The 22,237-nt window shown below is 39.3% G+C and overlaps 1 protein-coding gene across 1 annotated transcript in view; it reads left to right on the forward strand.

The window, feature by feature from the left end:
* slc9a7 (solute carrier family 9 member 7) overlaps positions 1-22,178 on the forward strand; it is a 59,029-nt gene extending 36,851 nt beyond the window's left edge. The window contains exons 13-16 of the mRNA XM_057339095.1: positions 4,564-4,627; positions 9,710-9,792; positions 11,232-11,337; positions 21,803-22,178. Coding sequence (XP_057195078.1) covers positions 4,564-4,627; positions 9,710-9,792; positions 11,232-11,337; positions 21,803-22,066 — 517 coding nt within the window. The 3' untranslated portion in view covers positions 22,067-22,178. The remainder of the gene's footprint in view (positions 1-4,563; positions 4,628-9,709; positions 9,793-11,231; positions 11,338-21,802) is intronic.
* Positions 22,179-22,237: the final 59 nt, after the last annotated feature.

Here is a 22,237-nt window from a genome sequence, read left to right on the forward strand (position 1 = left end):
ATCGCGATTGCTTGACATCATCGCGATGGTTTCAGATCATCGCAATTATTGCACATCTCTATAGAAGACCATAGGGGGCGCTGTAGTGCATCTGCAATTGCATATTTTAATTTATATATTGTTACTAAAGCATGGTAATACTTGTAAAATGTACCACCACAACACAATCACTTAAAAAAAAAAAAACATATATAAATTACCTGCAGTACAATTTAATATTATTTAAGCAAATCTCAGTGTGAAAACCAGTCTACCAAAATTTCATTAACATAGAAGTAAAATTTTATTGTAGTCTTGCAAGTGAGAAAAAAACAGACTAGAAGCTCGACTGATAGTATTTTAATGGTGGCTTCAATTCACTCCTGATCAATTTACAAGTATTTGGCGGTTGTATTATTGACAGGTAAAAGCCTAAACCTTAAATATATGATGACCCAATTTTTTCCGATGTATTTCCAAGAAAAAAACATAGTCTTGTATTCAGAACAATATGGTCGTTTCAATCGCTGAATCAAAAATGTATGAGAGTTAAATGTCAAAGCCCTAAAACAGACAATTAACCGTCATAATTGTCAAAGCCCTAAAACAGACATTTAATCGTCATAATCGCAATGATTTATTAGACAATTAATCGTCAGTCAAATGTCATAATCGTGACAGCCCTACTTGTGAAGACTCACAATATAATTTTGGCGAGGGCCTGAGGCGGCATGACATTTGACGGAGGCGGCCGCCTCCAATTTCTCTATGAAGGAAAAACCCTGGTCATGTGCAAACAGCTTATATACATAATGCATGTGTTTTTGCTCATTTAAAACATGATCAAAACAGTGATCTATGTTCAAATAAGTGAACAACTGACAAATATGCCTAACAAAATTGCCCAGTTGTTGTTTGTTTTCAGTATCTTTATTTCAATGAAATGTCTATTCAGAATTAAAATGAGATGCCAGAAACCAGTCAAAACAATAAAAACAGAAGCCAGTTGGAGACTCCAGACTGTTTTTCTCAGCATTGGTTTAGATTCGCTTTCTCTATGTTAGCCACTTCTCTCTTTTCTAGAACAGTTCTGGGAGGTTCCACTCACTTTGTAAACATTGAGCTCAACGCACAGAGAGCAAATTCAGAGCAGGAATGTCAAGGACCAGATTGTGACGCAGAAAGCTCTGTAAGCGAACATAATGTAAGACCCAAGTGTTCTGTTTACTGTCATGTGTCATGCACGTTCGTGATGACGTAAGATGAATGCAAACACACCTGGGTTCGATAGAATCAAGCTGAGACCCCAAACCAACGCTGCGAGGGGCATCGGGAACAATCCCGCTCGGATACACACATATTGAGACAGCAAATACTACAGTGTTTCCTCTACATTCCTGGATGTTTAGCAACGGCAAACAACAGGAGAGCACAAGCTCCAGTTTTATACAAGTATTTGCGAAATATGAATGAAACATAAAAAATAAAAATAACGTAACATAAAAAATAAAAATAACATAAAATACACATTACGTATAAAACAAAGCCATAATTAAAAGCCAACCTGTATAATATGCGTGTCATTGTGGAATAACTCCCCTGAAATATTCCGGATGACATGATGAGCTAACTGCTGCAACAGCTAAGGATCCCGCTGCAGTTGTTTCAATCGCAGCACCGATGGTAGCCAATGCGAGGTGCCAGTCCTCCTGCCGCCATCTTGGTCACATTGGTCTTTTAACCTTTGTATTTACTATCTTTCAGACATTTTGCCGCCATGCCGTCTAGCAATAGCAGTGACGTCAATGAAAATTATTTACATGATTTCACCAGCAGCTGATTGGACAGATGTGACCCAAATGTCGCATCTGTCCAATCACCGGCTTATTTTTTGTTTTATTTCTTATGGGCCAATGAGGGTCTATTTTTGGTTCGCGCTCAAGTAAATTTAAAATAAAAAAGATCTGGCCAATCAGAGGCCCCTAAACAAGTGGGGCCCCTAGGCAAGCCTGTGCGTTAATCTGCGCCTGACTGTAGCAGCTATTTGCAAGCAACTTCTTCCTCGGCGGATAATCTCCATGTGTCAGTTCACTTCTGCAGGGATGTATTTAAAACAGGTGGGAGTCACTTTGAAGGAATGTGAATATTCTGTATGTGTGGGCTGTCACTGCAGTTCACATTGAGGTGTCAGAGGGAATGTGCACCCTATCACCCTCTTAGCACAACAACAATCCAGACAAATACGACCAACCAGCAAGAGAAACAGTAATAGACACCTGAAGTGGATCAGTGTTGTCTTAAAGGAGTCTGCAGCTCTCAAAGAAGCCAACAGGAAGGAAATGTTGAGCGTCCACCGCATTCATACTCATCTGCACACAGGCATCAGTGTGCTGTGGTTTAAAGCGAAGCTTGTTGCCGCTTTTTTACATAAAAAATATTGCCTTTGTCATATTCTGACCTATTTGTGACCCTGCATGCCTGGTAACTACAGACCATTTCTCCTCGTCTACGTACAGTTATACATTCATTGTTCTTTCCCTCTTAATTCTCTCCGTTTGTCGTTTTCCATTGTTAGCTCTTCTCAACTTCCACAAGTGTTTGGCTTTATGCCTTTTCTTGTACACAGTTCAAGCTCCCTGCTTCCTCATAATTATAATTTCCCCTTCCCCTAGTAACTTTTGCTGTCTTGTTTCTCAAAAATTTTCAGGGGACCCCTTAGAGCATTCTGGGGTCCCCGGACCCCAGTTTGAAAACCCCTGACTTGTGACAGTGGTTTCTGGGACACAAATAAAATGGGGTATATAACAATAAAAACATGTTATTTTTAAAGAACACGCCATAATGTCTTGGTATCCAAACTAACTGAAGGCAAAACTATGAAATTGATATTTGAGGTTATTTTAAATTTTTAATTATACTTAAATTAAATATGTATGCGTATGTATATATATATAAACCCTCTTTTAGAACAAAATTTATTATTACTTATTCCACATAAGAAAAAAATCACAGATGCTTTACAAAGGTGACAAAATATTTAAAACATATCCCGTGGACATGAGATGGACTCGCAATTCTGGAATGACCCAGGGTATATTTCTGTTTAGACAATTCAGGCCCCCCTCACTATAAACCACCGGGGAATAAAACTCGTCTTTTGTTTTTCAGACAGCCCTACAGACGTGGTAGAAATAATAGCAGCTTGTTAAAACACCCAGTATGTCGCAGATATGCTTCACTAGATCTGGCAGGAGTATGTTATCCTTTTTTCAATCCTGTCCTCACAATTTTAATTAATGTCGCCCACCTCTTGAGAAACTGATATTCCTCGCTCGCTCTGAAAAGATAAGACATTCAATAACGGTTTAACTACTTGTGAGAGAGGAACGTATAATAAGTCAGCTCATTCTGTTTAAATTGGCCCTTGTTCACGTGGGCGGCACTGGATTTCCCAGAAGCGTCTGTTAAACCTCAAGCCAAGTCTAACTTCACAATGAAGTCTCTGTTTGTTCACTGGGTTCAGAAGGCAGCATAAATTCGACCTCATCATATAGCCACCGCTTTAATTGACATGAGGAGTGAAAGACAAGCTATTGCGTCGAGGATCAGCAAATGTACTCAAAGGCCAGAGTGAAAGTTCACCTAATGTATCAATTCTCTCGGCAGGGTCTCGGCCTCTCTGAGGTCTCATGGGTTGTCCTCATATTTCAGCCAGGCATGCAAAGTCTGGAACATGCCGGACTAACAACACAAAGCAGATGTCTGTGTGTGTTTGTTCTCAACAATGATGAAGTAAAGATGAGTTAAAGGCATAGTTCACCCAAAAATGAAAATTCGGTCATGAGTTATTCACCCTCAAGTTGTTCCAAACCTGTGTACATTTCTTTGTTCGGTTGAACACAATGAAAGATATTCTGAAGAATGTTAGCAGCTGAGATTTCTGGCACATCATTGACTACCAAAGAAAAATGATTGTGCTGTTTTTTTTGTTCTGTTGAGCACACAATAAGATATTTTGAAGAATTTAGGAAAGCGAACAGTTCTGGGGTACCTTTGACAACCATTTTAATTTCCCCTACTATGGTAGTCGTTGATGTCCCAGAAATCTCAGTTGCCCAGTTGTGTTCAACAGAACAAAGACATTTATACAGGTTTGGAACAACTTGAGGTCGAATTATTCACGCAGAATTTCATTTTTGGGTGAACTATCACTTTAAGTAGTATGTTTGTTTCCGCATTTCCCACAATATACAATTTTTGTGAAAAATGTAATGGGAAATATTGCCATTGTTGCAAAGCAGCTGTACATGCTCATAGAAAGAAGTAGTTTTGATAATAGAACATTTATAGAAAATATAAACTATATTTTTTGGTTACTATATGGTAAAGTGATATTGATATGTGATACAGTGATATCTCTTTGGTCATGTACGCGAAGTCCATCAGACAGCAGCTGAATAGTGTAAAGGGTTACTTGTGCTGCACACAATGTGTCTGCATTGTGATGGGTCTCGTATTTGCATAAAAACACGCAAGCAATTATATATTTTAAAGACCCTAACATGCATTTTCTGTTTCTTTTAGAGTCGGCGTGGACCCAGATCAGGATCTTCAGCCATGTGGAGACAGTTTCCAGGTCCTGCAGGGAGTAAGTTTGGATTGAACTTCAATAATGTCTGAATGGCAATCAAAGGGATAGTTCACCCAGAATTAAAAATTCTGTCATTTATTAATCGTCATGTTATTCAGAACCTGCATAGAATGTTCTTTTGTGGAATGTAAAAAAACACATTTCAATAGAAGTCAGTAAAGGTCCATTGTTTTGTTACCAACGTTGTTCAAAATATATTCTTTAGCTTTCTGCGGAAGAAAGAAAGTTATACAGGTGACATGAGGGCGAGTAAGCAATTAAAGTATTTTTATTTTGGGGTGAACTATCACTTTAAGAGTTTGGCTACACAATACTGACACATATACACACAGCTATAAATAAATGTAGTTTTTATTAAGCTGCCAAAACCACATGTAAATGTTTCCACAGTTTTACATCTATTCAAATGGGTGTAGGCCTTTACATTTACATTTAGTCAGTAAAAGTAAAAGTTTTTATTGTGTTGCGGAAAGACGCGTTTTCCTGTAGCCTATCTGTACTCAACTGTTGGCAGCCGCGTTGCTATTCTGGAAATATTATTGTTACTTAATACGTCCTAAATAAACTAACGAGGTCAAATGCCTACTACAGCCATTTTGCTTATATATCTAGGATTTTGGATGCAAGAGAAACACAAATTGATAAAATACTGCGGTCACTGTGGTACAATTCCTTATTATTTTCCGTGTGTCAAGAGTGACACAATAAAGCACTTTTGAGAGGCTAACGCCATCGAATTTTAAGTTTGACGTCGCAAATTACAAACATGCGATTAATAATTTATAATTACTTTAATTTAATGACAGACTTAATTTAAATTTAGAGACAAATAATAAAAAAACAGTGCTGTTTCCACATTCTCAGATTTAAGTCGAATAACAGTTAACATCTTACAAACCTTTTCTTTTTGAAGTGTCGATATCCTGCCTTTGTAAATGCATACAGCAAATCTTCTTAGGCAATATTGTCAGTGTCGAAGTGTTTATATCGAAAAGACAACCTCTTGGGAGATTCCTTTACTCTCTGTATTTGGCGCGCTGTATTTCTGTGCTCATGCAGCGTCATAAAACGTGCACTCGCGCAGACTCAGATCATCGGTTCCGCTCCATGTCTTGCATTTTGTTTACCAATGTTGCAATGTATATTTAAAAGAATTAATCACAGTTGTTATAAAGTAAAGTCTTGCCAAGTCATCAAGTTCAAGTCAAGTCAAGTCACGAGTAGACATGTGCCCGGTTAACCGCGGTTACCACCAAATCCTGCTGAAACCGAGCTGGCTGCGATAATGCAAGGTATCGTTTATTTTATTGATGCGTAGCTTGTCCGTGAAGCACGGCTCTGGGATCAGTACAAATGCTGCTCGATCTAAAAGCAGTGCGAGTTTGAGTCGCTTATAACGTGCATTTAAAAAAGCAACACCCATCAAACATGATCATTATAAATATGCTTTATTATCATAAAAATACCTGAGGAGGCTTGAGGATCGGTGATAAAAACATGTCCTTAGGCATTTCCTACTACTACGTGTGTTATGGTCTTCTTCTGCAGTGCGTATTTGGAGTTTCTGCACGAGAGCGCCCTCTGGCTTTCGGATGCAGCAGCATTTTACCGTACTTCACTCACAAGTTGTGCATAAATCACGTGATATATATTTTCGGTTAACCGGGCATATGTCTAGTCACGAGTCACTGGATCCCAAGTCCAAGTCAAGTCGAGTCATTTTCTTTATTTAGTCAAGCGAGTCACAAGTCCTTAAATTTGCGACTCGAGTCAAGTCATGTTTTAAGTCGTTTTTTGAATGTTGTGAGAGATGTGGTTGACTGGACTGAGTTAGGAAGAATGTTCCACCAGGAAGGAGTTGTGAAGGAGAATGAGCAGGAAAGCGACTTTTTGGGTCTTTTTAACTATCATTTATAAGACAATGCCTTTTAAAGGCGCAGTTCTTGAAAATCAGCGGCCACAAGCGTTGTATTATAGTTTTGCAACGAATCTCTGAGTCATTTGCCCACCCCTCCCTTTCGAATTACGACAGTGGCCGCAACAGTAAAAAAAATATGTCGTCTACTGAGACCGCGGATAGCAGTGATACAAGCAACGATGTTTCTTTACAAAGGTAAGGCAATATATTAACGTAATTAATCATTTAACATGTATTCTATTGCGAAAGTTACTGTTACAATTCTATAATTAGATATATTTCTTGCGTGCTATCTAGTACACGCTGAGTAGTGAAGTAACTAAAGTTAGCTAATTGTAAATAGCAACGCTGTTCAAAGCGTTTGATCTGACAGCGACATAGGCAGTTAGGTGTAAGTTAGTAGACGTTTGTCTCCCCCTTTGTAAAGTCAGGAACAACCGGAGTACGTACCGCAGGGACGGAAAAACATTATTCGGAGGTTATATGGCCATTTGTATAAAATGCTAACGTTACCGTTTCAACAAAACAGTTGTTTGGTAAACATTGAAAAAGTGGAAACATTGAAAATGTTGAATTATCTCACCAGTCTAGCAGAAAACAGACAACTTCGGCGTCGCCTTGAAAACATTTGTCTTTCAACAGTGCCTTCCATCTGGTAATAGATACACCGATGTTTATCCTGGATTTCTGCCGCCGTTTGTCTCTAATTCGTCTGGCAGCATCACGTTTGCGCTTCTTTGACGACGGAGATTCACGCTCTGTCGGCTCTTGTGCACAATACGCATGGTCCTCCATTTTATCAAAACTTCTAAGACAGAACAATCAATTGCTTCAGCTAGACGATGACGACTCCTCCTCCTCTCCGTACTACGACTTACTACTTTGTGCGTCTTCAACTCAGTGATGACGCAAGCTGCGTCTAAAAACACACACGAAGACCAACATATACAAAACGCGCTCTGTAGAGCTGTTTGTCCGTTAGAGCTTACTGTACAAAACATGGCTGCGCAACATAACAAATTCCATGTAGATAGGCCCGCTCCCTATGTAGATACAACTGGTTTATTCTTGGGTAATAAAAACATAACTTTTCATTACGTAAGATTTTTATACACATCTAAAGACACAGTTTTGTATGTTATATTGCATTTCTGTTAATAGATCATACAAAACATCCCACACTGGACCTTTAAGGAGTTTTGGACATTTTCCAAAGCATTTTGAAAACAATGAACACAAGCAACTCAAGTGATTTTAGTAGTCTGTCAGCACTGTTGGCCATCCTGGATTTGAAACCCATGGGTCTGTTTAAAGAGTGCATATACTGTACATGCAAGCATTTATGTACAGAGACAGTGTGCTTTTATATCACAAATAGTTACTTAATGGACAATTATTAGAATGGACAAGGCTGTAAAGAACTAGAAACTAATGACATGTCTCTTTACTCCCTGGTTAAGCGCATGTGCCTTTACCAAAGCAATGCAAGCTGCATAGTCTGCAGTGTTTGAGCACACCAGCTTTTGTTTCAGGTGTTTTCATCACGCATATAGGCCCTTTTCACAATGACGTCACTTAACTTCCGCCTTTTCGCAAAGCAGTGTATCATAACATCCGTCTTGCAACAAACAAGAAGAAGTACTTCCGTTTTGCCGTCGCGCTGGAATTTAACAACAGTGGAAAAAACGGACAAACACGTATTCAAGTACTTATCCTAGCACCTTCGCTAACACAAAAAGAAAACAAAACACTTACCTTCATAATCAAACAGGTACTGTTCAACGAAGAATTTGTATCCTTTCTCTAGCTTTGATCTTGCCGTTAACGAAAATTTGTCTGCAAGACGTTGTACATCATCTAGACATATTTGTGGCAGATGTGCAAGGGACTTGGTCAACTCCATTCTGAGGTGCTAGCGGAAGTAACTTCTTCTTCTTGAGTTTTACTGGCGGTTGGCAAACCAGCTTATAGGGGCATTACCGCCACCTTATGAACTGGAGTACTAGCGGAAGTAACGATACACTGCTTCGCGGCAGAACGGAAGATGCGTGACGTCATGTGAAAAGGGCGTATTGATGGTGGAGGACCGGGGTGAGATTAGGGTGGGTTGCAGCGTAGCATTTCTGTGAGTTTTATGTGATAGCATTAATCTGTAATCTCTTTAAGTGTAATGTTACACACTGAACTCATTAGATCAGTTTGAATGAAAACACTGATTGTCGGGAGATCAGAGCAAGATTTGAAGTTTCACTGGCTTAGTAGTGAATGTCAGTTTATATTGATTCATGTTGTGTGTTAATTATTGCTTCAGTTTAAATATCGTTGCTATCCTTCCGAAACCTTGGATGTCCAAATTCACTGTTCGCTGTTCAGCAAATGGCAAAAAATACTGTACTTTTCAAATGATTAAATACAGTGTTGTCAGAGTTGTCAAGCACTTTTTAAAACTTTTTATTGGTTTTATTGGTTAGTTTTTTATATTTGCAAAACCCAGTGACAAACGTAAAGGCTGACTAATAATAATGATTTATCATATTTCATATCACAAAATGTGGTCAATTTCAGAAATCAATTTATAATTCGATCTGTGGGGTATGATTTTGCGGAAAGAGTCTGTTTGACCTCATTTGACTTCAACCCATTGAGTCCGTAAAATTACCTGCAATTTTATGTTTCTAACAGAGGTGGCGATAGAGAGGCAAAGTTACAGATTGCTGCTATACAGCAATAAAAAGGCTTATATTAGATCTATTTAATTATACAATTTACATTAGTGATAAAAAATGAGATGCAAACAACCAGCTCTGTTATTTGGCTAAACTGATGGTTTTCAAATGAAAATCTCAAACGGACAAATTGTCACCTTGAAATGACAAGGTTCTGTCTGACATTTACACATTCCTATTCTTTTGGTTTGACACTTTGATTTCTGCAATTTTACGTGTCTAATATATGCACAAACTACTTGTAACACACCAAAGATAAAGGAATCATCACGTCATATGACCCCTTTAAATCATCTGCAGTATGTTTGTAAGCAACATTTTGGGAGTTTTTCCACATGAAACTACACTAGATTACATAAATACCCCAAACCTAAATCCAGGGATTTAGATTTAGGATTTCTATTATTCTTCCACCTTTTCTCTTTCTCTCCTCAGGACGGAAGCCAGTCAGAAGGGCAGAGCAAGACGAAGCAGGAGAGCGCCTGGCTCTTTAGACTTTGGTACACTTTTGACCACAAGTATCCTTTCAGCCATTCAAAACAACACACAAACACTTTTGTGGCTTTGTCATTAAGAACTCAAGCACGGTTGAGCATTACCTCACTTTCTCCCCACTCTTCTCTATGCTAGCCACTGAAATAACTCGCGAAGAACGTGACATATGCTCCAACGCCTTGGAAAAAAGCATATTGTCAAGGCCTGGAAAACTCTGTAAAGCGCATCTGCATGAATATAAATGTAAAGGGAGAGAGCGGAAGTGATGAATAATTCTGAGATTTTTATTAGGGCGGTTGTTTTGATCAATGATGGAGTTCCTCCGAGACCCTAACTGGGCCTCAAAAGCCCAGATCCGACAGGCTCGCCCTCCTCACACAACTCGAGCTCCGAAAATTAAAACCCGAGCTTTGCACCTCGGTACAAGCGATTGGAAAAGTCATTATGGACGTTCTTTGTACAGAACGTCAAATGAAATAACTCCGTCCATTTGTGCAACGTGTGAGTCTGGAGCTCTCAGCAGGTCTCTCCCCGCAATTATTTTTGTGCTGAGTGCTTTGCTGTAGAAACTGTACCTTTTCAGTGTGACGGTCGTGGGTGGTCGAAAATCTCAAAGAAACGAGGTTTATTTTAACGTTCTGTCGTTGGAAATAAAACGCAGGTGAAAGTGAAAGTACCACGCACGCTGACTTGCAGGTCCTTAAAGCGTACGTCAGTTTGCGGTTTTTTGTGCATTAAGGCTTGTATTTGTGTTACCTCGTCCAAACAGGTATTTAGATCCTTTTCGTAGCCCCTTGAGAGCGTGCTAACTTGTGTGTATGCTGCAAGAGACTCAGGTTGGCAACCAGCCCAAAGTTCTTTCTCTTTGGGTAGCGAACCGTGCTGTCGGACATCCTACGGAGATATTTATTCAGAGCGCATACCTGGCAACCTCTCTAACTCAGCAGGAGACATCCTGCTCTCTGATCCCACTCAAACATATTATACGCTTCCAAATCCATCACATGGTGTACTTTGTTTTAAGCCACCAACACTTCGTCGCTCCTTCTCCATTTGTGTCTGTCAAAAAGATGTTTTAACTATGAACTGACCTGGTTAGAGATGTGTTTTATGTGATGGTAATCTGTTTACCATCATGAGGCTCAGTCATATCTGTCCTGAGATGAGTCTTCGCTGACACATTTGGTGCCGTGCTGAATTTGGAAACTTCCATTTTGAGCTGTGCTATTTTTTATGTGTTTGAATAGGTTTGTTGCTTTGCGTAGCACCAGGTCACTTCAAATGCTTGCTTTAGACGGAAGTCACATTCATAGTTTTAACCTTACCTATTGTCACTCCAGAAGCTATTTAGGATATGTGTTGATTTTTTTACTTTATTATGGATTGTGTGAATGGTTCCCTGGTTCTTTTGCTGCCTGGCATTGGCACTTCTGCAGATCTTTTCTCCTTAACTCAAGCACAGTTACCTGAAACCCATCCTGACTCACAGCGGCCCTCCTCTGACCTCCACTCTTCCAGCCTGCTGTGGTCCGCTGGCTCGCTGTCTGACCAGTCCTCAGGCCTATGAGGTAAAAGCTCACATGCACCAATGAGTCATTCAGTCTATTTATTTACTTACAGTACTGTGCAAATGTTGTTTGTATGGCCAGCTATATTTATCTTTTGGTGTCTTTATTAAGATTCAAACAGAAAGTACAGGAAATATGTACACAAAATGTAAAAATAAAAACACAATTTTAGAACAGAATAGCTTCTTTTGGCAAAAGTCAGTATTTAGTGTGACCTCCTTTGACACTAAGCACATCTTGAACTCTTTTGGGGAGACTGTCCTGAAGTCGTTAGATTAGAATTAGAAATTAGTATTCTATTCCACTAAGGTTTAGGAGAGACAGATTCCTGCTATGATCAAGTGTAGAAGGGGAGGTCACACTAAATAGTTGCCACTTAAGTCTAGACAGTTTAGCCTATAGACACTTTTTTTTTAAACTCAATTAAAATCAATATTTTCGGTTTATATCATAAAAAAGAGATGAAATAATTATATGGTGATTATACCATTGTGTAAACCCCATTGTTAAAATCTAATGGTGGCCTAAGACTTTTGCCAAGTACTGTATTACACATTACTGTATTAACTAGAGATGCACGGAGATATCGGCCAACAATCGGTATCGGTTGATAAAAGCAATTTTTTACGCTATCGGCCAATAGTTTAAAAACAGCTGATGTTTAGGGCCGATATATCCTGTCAATCAAAAGAGGACAGAAAAATGCAATAAATTTGTGCTGTATATAGAAAATGTTAAGAAACATCACCAGTTTGATGTTGAATATTAATAGTCATTCAATTAATTAATTAATAACATTCAGAAAGTTAAGAAATATTAATTTAATCTTCAGAATCAGTATCGGCAGATATCACTGAAAAAACTGCTATCGTTATTGGTGGAGAAATTTGGTATCGGTGAATCCCTAGTATTAATCAGAGGTGGACGAAGTACACAACTTCCTTACTTGAGTAAAAGTACAGATACTACTGGTCAAATATTACTCCACTACAAGTAAAAGTTGTAAAGACAGTTTCTTAAGTAAAAGTACAGAAGTACGTGCTTTTAAAAGTACTCAAGTATTAAAAGTGCATTTCCTTTATGTCAGTTGTGCATTGTTTTATTGTCGTATACCTTATGCTTCTGAAGCAACCTACTGAATACACTGAGTAGCTCACAGTATCAGTGGTATTAAAGGAGTAGTTCACTTCAAAATTTGCCCCCATTGACTTTCCATAGTCATTTTTATTCCTACTATGGAAAGTCAATGGGGGCAAATTTTCCAGTGAGCAACTCCTTTAAGAGCTTTATATGTTTAGCACATGTGTGTTTAGTTTAGATATAATCCTGTATGATCATTTAACCTAATTATCCTCATTAGCCCCCTAGTCCTATATGTATTTATGAGCAGTGTTCTTTTATTTTGTATATTCCCTTTACCAGTTTTAGCAGCAATACGCCCTTTTCACAATGACGTCACTTAACTTCCGCCTTTTGCAAAGCAGTGTATCATAACATCCGTCTTGCAACAAACAAGAAGAAGAAGAAGATCGTTTTGCCGTCGCGCTGGAATTTAACAACAGTGAGAAAAAAAACTGACAGAACACGTATTCAAGTACTTATCCTTGCACCTTCGCTAACACAAAAAGAAAACAAAACACTTACCTTCATAATCAAACAGGTACTGTTCAACGAAGAATTTGTATCCTTTCTCTAGCTTTGATCTTGTCGTTAGCGAAAATTTGTCTGCAAGACGTTGTACATCATCTAGACGTATTTGTGGCAGATGTGCAAGCCACTTGGTCAACTCCATTCTGAGGCGCTAGCGGAAGTAACTTCTTCATGAGTTTTACTGGCGGTTGGCAAATCAGCTTATAGGTGCATTACCACCACCTTATGAACTGGAGTGCTAGCGGAAGTAATGATACACTGCTTCGCGGCAGCACGGAAGATGCGTGACGTCATGTGAAAAGGGCGTATTTACCAGTAAGTAGTAAGGTTCTTGTAAATAGTAAAGTGTAGAAGCCATGTGTTTGTTGGATTTATTACCATTTGTATTTCCATAATTTAACAACAAACATAAACTATAGCTAGTATAATGAAACTATGCTATGTGTAGTTGCTGTGGTTTTACTAAAGATTATTAATTGGATTATGGTACCTATATATAGAAAATGGTAAATTTGTGGATACTGTGGTTTTACTGCAAATACCATCCCTGCCGAAAACAAACAATGAATTTTTTAATTAGAATGAGATTTTTCAATTAAATTCCTCTTTGTAGTGTGTTTTGGGTTTTATTCCAATAGGATTTACCATCCCACCAATAGAATTTACAAGTAGACAACAAGTATCCATAGTACAATTCTCATTATAACCATTAAATCCATTACGTTTTCTGTTGTATTTTGGGCAGGATTCTATTGTTTTTATTTCAACAGGAATACTTCAACTATAGTTACTTCAGTAAAAACATCATTCATTTTCCAAATCGCTTTTAATGATATAGCAGCAGATCAGAAGTTAACACGCACGCGTAGCTCAAGGTGTATGTGATGCTTATTTACCGTTTAGCCATTGTGTCGATCATTTTCATGACAATGTTTCTACGATCTTTGACTGATTGTAACCCACAGATGATTACACCACACTTTAACATGTGCCTTTTTCCTCTTTTATTATTCTATTTGCCTTTTTAGAGCGCTATCAACGATGTAGCAGCGCCTACGTTTACATTAGTTTAGCGGGGAAGATCCCAGAGTTGCCAGATTTGCGTTAAAAAAAAACTGCCAAATGGCCATTCAAAGCTTGCCGGAAAACCGTGAGCTTAGAGAAACTGAAATACTTGGCAACAGTAAAAGGTCCTGGCAGTTCGCAAGCCAGATAAATTGCGCACACAGGAAACCCCGCTGCATAGAAACCATTTTCTACTTTTGGACCTTTTTATAAATGTAGTGGAGTAAAAAGTATGATATTTGTCTTTCAAATGTAGTGAAGTTAAAGTACAAGTACTCAGAAAAAATAATACTCAAGTAAAGTACAGATACTCAAAAACTTGTGTACTTAAGTACAGTACTCAGGTAAATTTACTTCGTTACTGTCCACCTCTGGTATATGGCACATTACCGTTTAACATTTTTATGAATACATTCATGTATGTATTCAGTATATACATTATATATGATACATACACACACACACACACACACACACACATACATATAAATTTATGCATGTACACGAAGGGGAAGGACATTTTCTATGTATCTAATTATGTGTTTCAATATGTTAATGATTGACCGACATTATCTACAAAAAATTGTCATGACCGACTCACAAGCCATTACAAAGCAGACTACCTATTGGATAATGATAAAAAAGCATATAATTTTTTATTATAAATAAAAAAAACACAAAGAGAAGAGAGACCCTCAAGAATGATGGGAAACTGCCAGCGTAATTTAAAAACGACATCACTCAGCCATCTCAATCCTGCAAAACAAAAGAAGCAAAACACAAATATGACCCAGAAAGTTTTGATAACAGTATACATAATACAAATTAACACAAGAAATGTAAGAGTACTCAAATGGACACCCTATTTTACACCCTAATAGTAATTAAAATGAGAAAATGTGCATTGCCAGTTGAAAACGTGGATCTCAGTCTGTCATTTTTGGAACTTACCCAAGCAGACATTAACACTTCTATTAATCGGCCAATTGGTATAATTATCGGCAGATGTCGTAAATCTGATTCCTGGACAAATATTGCCTGATCTGTATATCGGTCAATCATTACCTCACACTGCACATTGTTCTCAGTCTCTAAGGAAGTAGCTCTTTCTGAGTTCCACAACAGCATGTTTTGGTTTCCATAGCATGCTTTCTAATGTTATTGCGGCTCTGTAAAGCCTCGTTTGAAAAGGGAAGAGAGAGAGAGAGACAGACGCACAAAAGCACTGGGGCTTTTAGACTGGACACCGGACTCAGTGCGGCCCGTCACAAAAGAGCCTTTCATGGATGGCACTAAGATGATCGCAAGCCTGAGAGGCGTTTCGTTCCAATATCTCAAGCATGGAGAACATTGCTATTCACAGCGGTCACTGCCCTATTCACTCCCGCAAATTCCACCATTCATCACAAAGCTCATACTTTAGCCGGGAGCCGCTTGGCTGAGCTCACAAACGTCTTGCAGTCCTGCATTGTGTTGTCGGGTCACGGCGAGCTTAAATGTTCTACGGGGCTTTGCCCACCTAACTTCCACTTAACTTTGTTATCTAAACATAACAATGATAACACCAGCAGGGGCAATTGTTATTGGTTTTTAAACCAATAAAGATGATGGTTTTTGGCTTAGGATGTGAGTCATGTGTGTCATGTACATGCTCTTGAACTGGGTCAGTCTCTATAAAGGCCTCACTGTTATTGTATTTCTCACTATATCTCGCTATTCATCTTTAGCCTGCCCTCCTAAATCCTTTTATGTATATCTCAGTTCACTGTCTCTCGCTCTTTCACTTGAATAATCTTTTTATAAAGCTTGTTCTCTTTGTACTTTTCTCACATGTTCCCCGCATCTCCATTCTGCTGCCACGTCACGTTAAAACCAAAGCTTTCATTTCCGTATTCACTTCCTCAGACTCTCAAGTAGTTACTTGTTTTTTTAAGTAGTTGCTTGTGGTTTTTTAATTTATAGTTTTAGGGGTTAGTATGATGTGTATCTAAGGTAAGGTTTCCTACCATCTGATAACATCTTTGATACTGTAGTACAACTTACAAATTACTTTGTAAGGTTTTTCTCTTAAAGAGTACATAACTAGGGATTTTTAAGGTCCTACTTTGGTTTATGGAGTGTCCAACAACAGGTTTATGTACATAGAAGGTGTAAAAACACTATTATTTTGTAATTCAATTCAATTCAATTCAGTTTTATTTATATAGCGCTTTTCACAATGTGCATTGTTCCAAAGCAGCTTTACAGGAGCAAATAAGAAAAACACAGAAAGGTAAAACACAGCACAGTGCATGGTGTTTATAGACCAAGCAAGATCATTATAATAAATAATATATAATAAATAAATGAATAAATAAATAAATGCAGTCTCCCGGTGAGCAAGCCAACACTGCACTGCTCTGCTGTGGCGAGGAACCCAAACTCCAATGATGAATAATGGTGAAAAAAAAACCTCGGGAGAAACCAGGCTCAGCCGGGAGGGCCAGATCTCCTCTGACGTGTCATAGCTGCACTCAGTGACCCCGACCAAAGCCACCGAGCAACGTCCACGAAGAACAGGGAGAGCCCACGAGCCGCGACCCAGGAAGCCCCACCCGCCAAAACCGTGCAGGTCCAACCCGGTCCCATTCCGTGATCAACAACAGACAACAGAGGGACAACCAGGGAAAAGTAGTAATGGCATAATTAACTTTATTCCTCTGTTGTCCGACATCGACCACAAAACAAGACCAACCAGACCAGATCCACACAGTCCCAACAAATGAAACGCCCCGAACCACAACCAACAAGCCCCCCCACTCCCTACAACACCCACCCAGCTACCTCCAATCAAAGTCACTGAGTGCAGCCATAACTTCAAACTGCTGTCGTGTGATGTAAGTTTAGCATTAAATACCAAGTATTGTAAATTTAGCATTTATGTGACAGGTAGTCCGTCTTTGCTCTCGGTTGGGGATGGAATTGTCTGAGCTGGGCCGGCCAGATGGTCGCCTTTTTCTTGGGTGGTGATGGAATTGCCTTGGATGGAGCTGGGATGGTCAGTCAGTCCGCAGGCTCTCGCAGGAGGATGGTACGGGATTTTCCGATGTAGCTGGCGTAATCTCTAGTTGTGGATGGGCATATGACGTTCATCTGGGCCTGGCGGAATCTCTCCCTACCTCGGGATGGGCATCCCGAGGCGAGGGCAGAAACAGAAAGAGAATAATTAGCGTAGCTGCTGTTCATTAGCTATGTATTAGTGAATGCTTGGCTGAAAAGATGTGTCTTTAATCTAGATTTAAATTGGGAGAGTGTGTCTGACCCTCGAATAGTATCGGGGAGGCTATTCCAGAGTTTAGGTGCTACGTATGAGAAAGCTCTACCCCCTTTGGTGGATTTAGTTATTCTAGGTGTTATCAAAAGTCTGGAGTTTTGAGATCTTAGAGAGCGTGATGGGTTGTAGTGTGGTAGAAGCTCTGTTATGTAGGTAGGGGCTAAACCGTTTAAGGCTTTATAAGTAATTAAAAGAACTTTAAAGTCAATACGATACTTAATGGGTAACCAGTGAAGGGTTGATAACATTGGGGTTATGTGATCGTATTTTCTGGACCTGGTTAGAACTCTGGCAGCTGCATTCTGAACTAACTGTAGTTTGTTTATTGATGCTGCAGGACAACCACTAAGCAGTGCATTACAGTAGTCAAGTCTTGAGGTCACAAATGCATGAATAAGCTTCTCTGCATCAGCCACACATAAAATATTTCGCAATTTGGCAACATTTCTAAGGTGGAAGAAGGCTGTTTTTGTGACATTTGAGATGTGATTTTTAAATGACAGGTTGCTGTCTAATATAACGCCAAGGTCTTTAACTGTATTTGTTGGAGTAACAGTGCAGCCTTCAATTTGCAGGTCATAATCCGAAATATTCTGCTCACGTGTCTTTGGTCCGATAAGTAATATTTCTGTTTTATTAGAATTTAAAAGAAGGAAATTACAAGTCATCCAATGCTTTATATCGTCGATGCACTCTGCCAATTTGGATAGTTGGAAGGAATCATCTGGTCTTGATGAGATATATAGCTGAGTATCATCTGCATAACAGTGGAAGCTAATTCCATGTTTTCTAATAATGTTTCCAAGGGGCAGCATGTATATGGAGAATAGCAAGGGTCCTAAAACCGATCCCTGAGGTAATCCATAATTTACTTGCGTTAGATTTGATGATTCCCCATTTAAATGGACAAATTGATGTCTGTCTGATAAGTAAGATCTGAACCATTGTAGTGCCTGTCCCTGAATACCGGTATAATTGTGTAAGCGATCTAGAAGTATTTTATGGTCTACAGTATCGAACGCAGCACTAAGGTCGAGCAGGACTAGGAGTGAGATGTTACCTTTATCTGATGCTATAAGCAGGTCGTTTGTAATTTTAACGAGTGCAGTTTCAGTACTATGATGCGGTCTAAAACCTGACTGGAATTTTTCGTGTATGTCATTATTTTGTAAGAAAGAGCACAACTGAGTGGACACTACTTTTTCTAGTATTTTAGACAGGTAAGGGAGATTTGAAATCGGTCTATAGTTTCCTAGTTCATTGGGGTCTAAGTTTGGTTTCTTGATAAGAGGCTTAATGACGGCCAGTTTAAAGGCTCCTGGGACATGGCCTAGATTAATTGACGAGTTGATAATGTTATAAATGGGCTCAATTGCAACGGGTAATAACTCTTTTAATAATTTAGTTGGTATGGGGTCTAATAAGCAAGTTGTAGGTTTAGATGTTGCAATAAGTTTAATTAAATCTTCCTGTTTTATAGGTGAAAAACACTGTAGCCTTTCTTTTGGGGCGATGGTTGGTACTAATTTATAGGACAGACTTGGAGGTTGAGTTTTTACTATTTTGTCTCGTATGTTTTCGATTTTCTCTGTAAAAAAATTCATGAAATCATTGCTACCAAGGTGCGGCGCAATACCCAGGTCAGGTGAAGTCTGTTTATTTGTTAGTTTAGCAACTGTACTAAATAAAAACCTTGGATTGTTTTTGTTAGTTTCTATGAGGTTACGGAGGTGCTCAGCCTTTGCTGCTTTTAGTGCCTTTTTATAACAGTTTGCACTCTCTTTCCACGCAATTTTAAAGACCTCTAATTGGGTTTGTTTCCATTTGCGCTCCAGTTTACGTGTTTCTCTTTTAAGGGCGCGAGTGGTGCTATTGTACCATGGTGCTGCGTTTTTCTCATTAATCTTTTGTTGACTTCATAGGTGCGACAGCTTCTAATGTATTAGAGAAAATAGTACCCAATTTGCTGGTCATGTCATCGAGCGATTCTGTATTTATTGGTATGGTTATTAAAGGAGTCAGATCTGGCAAGCTCTTTGCGAAACTATCTTTAGTAGTCGAGGTAATTGTTCTACCCTGTCGATAACGAGTTAAACGGCTGATTTCTGCAGTGCGCAGTGTACATGTTATAAGATAGTGATCAGTGACATCGTCGCTTTGAGGTATAATATCTATATTGGTTAGATCGGCTCCGTGAGATATAATCAAGTCTAGTGTAATTATTGGCAGTTATTGTTACCTTACTTCTTGACTGACTCTCAAATGATTCGTTCCGCGATTCATCTGTCTAATCCCCTCCTTTCCGCTAGCCTAGTCTGGTGTGATTGGTCTACCGTGAATGAGGCTCATGAGCTACATTGTTTGGGGGAGAAAAGTGAATTTTTCACGGGCATTCCTAGCAAAACGTAGGCGGGGACTATATGTAATGACGTAAATCCGCGGCGGTTCGCGAATCGGACTAGGGACGACTCGTGATTCAGAGTCGACTCCATTTTTTCCAAGCCAATAACTTTGTTATTCATAATTTTCATGATCTCATGTTATGTACTCTTTAAAATATCTCTGTCTGAAAGGCTGTTGTGATGAACTCAAGGTTTTGTTTCTGTATAACTAAAGGGCTGCAGGTTAACTAGTTCCCGATAATGCTTTCCTTATGGAGGTCAAGTAAGGGATAACGTACAGTTAGCCAGTCATGATTGCTAAATAAATATGATTGCAAACAGGGTAATCTGGAGCCCAATTTGAAGGAATCGCCCTGAGGGTTTGTTTCGCAATAATGCATTTTTTCCTGCTTTTGTTTTATTGACTATAGCCATTTATAAGCATAATAATGGCTATTATTACACAATGCTCTGAATTACTTGATTCTGATTGGCCAATCGCGGCATTCCAAGGTCTGATATTCCCAGATAACAACCGCTCAAAACTAATAACAGTAACTCTGATGCTGCAGATCATTTTGACAGTTTAATATTACACAAAAAATCATTATAAATATGTCCTTAAAAGCAACACTATAGTTTTTCGACCTTAAAATAATGTCTCTAAAATTATTTCAGTGGTAGAACAACTCTTAACTGGACGAATTCTACTCCCGTTGCTAGTTCTGTGTTCGGGTCGGTACACAAAGCCCCGCCCATCCCATCTGCGGAAGAGTGCGACATGGTTTCCAAACTACGTTTCTGCATTCGCGCCATCGTTTCAGCTTAGTCAACAAATTCATGTGTATTACAGTGACAGTATTTACGACACTAGTAACAGATGCACTTATCAACCACATGGGGAACCCTTGAGCAAATGTTCCACAGTGTTGCCTTAATAATATAAATGACATAATATTTACAAATGATTTAACCAAATCGTCTGTTCCTGGCATTTGAACGCCATTGTCTAACCTTAACACCGAAAGCAAACGGGTTTTCTTCGTGGAAGGTCTGCATTCATTTAGCATGTGACCACCTATAGTTCAGGGTTTTTAGGGATTTCAGCCAAAATGAGAATTCTGTCATCATTTACTCACCCTCAAGTCGCTCCAAACCTGTATAAATTTTGTTGTTCCGCCAAACAAAAAGATATTTGGAAGAATGTTTGCAAGCAAACTGTTTTGGGGCACTATTGAATATATTTTTTTAATTAAAAAAAACTTGTACAGGTTTGTAGTTGAGGATGAGTAAATGATGACAGAATGTTCATTTTTGGGTGAACTATCAAAGGATTGAACAGCAGCTCTATACAAATTAAATGGATAGTTCACCACAAAATAAAAACTTTTAAATAATTTACTCACCCTCATGCCATATTGACTGTCTTTCTTTTCTAGAACACAAAATAAGACATTTGGAAGAACGTTGGCAACCAAACAACATTGACCCCCATTGACTTCCATTGTATGGACACATTAAAACATTTCTCAAAATATCTTCTTTTGTGTTCTGCATAAGAAAGATATACACAGGTTTTGAGCAACATGAGGATGAATAAATGGTGACAGAATTTTTATTTTTGGTTGAACTATACCTTTAACTGTTATGTAACCGTGTTTGTTTGATCTGTTGGCACACAGTTTAATCCCTGCTTGTATAATTGTGCTCCCGTCATTTCAACAGCATTCAGTGACTATACGAAGTACCACTTAAACCCAATGATCCATCTATACTAAGGGTTAGGGTTGTACTCCGCTCCACTCACATACTGATTTTCATTTTGCTTAGTCATACACAGTTAAGTGTGCGTACGTGTTTATGAATATGTGATTTAACTGTCATCTAAGAACATCAAAGCATAGCTTCACCTTTTGCTGTCTTTTTGTGACCCCACAGTGTCCCTCATGAACCTTTGTGCTGACCTTTATTGCGTATGTGAGAGTGTGTGTGTCTGTGTACTCCAAGCATTCCTGCCCTCCCTCCTTCACGTTCGACTTGTCACTGTGCCCCGCAGAGCCACGAGCAGCTGCGAGACACCGACTCGGACATCATCCTGAACGAAGGCGACCTGACGCTGACGTACGGCGACACGGCCATCACCGCCAACGGAGCCTCGTCTTCATCCGGCCCCGAGGGATCGGCGGGGAGCTGGGGCGTCAATGGCAAACGCAGCGACAGCACGTCGGAGGACGCTCTCGAGCGAGAACTGGATGCGCGCGAACACGAGTTCCTGAGCCGCGGCACGCGTCTCGTCTTCCCCATCGAGGACAACGCTTGACCCCGCCCCCACTCACATACCACGCCTTTCCACATGCGCTCCATACCTTCACTTTTTGTTCATCGGAACCCCCCTCGACGCCTACAGTGATACATGAAGGGGGATGACAATGTGAAGGAATAAAAATGGAGTTGATTTGGGACGTTAAACAGAGTGGAGGTGGTGTTATTG

The sequence above is a fragment of the Triplophysa rosa genome, linkage group LG7, assembly GCF_024868665.1.
Source record: "Triplophysa rosa linkage group LG7, Trosa_1v2, whole genome shotgun sequence".
Lineage (NCBI taxonomy): Eukaryota > Metazoa > Chordata > Actinopteri > Cypriniformes > Nemacheilidae > Triplophysa > Triplophysa rosa.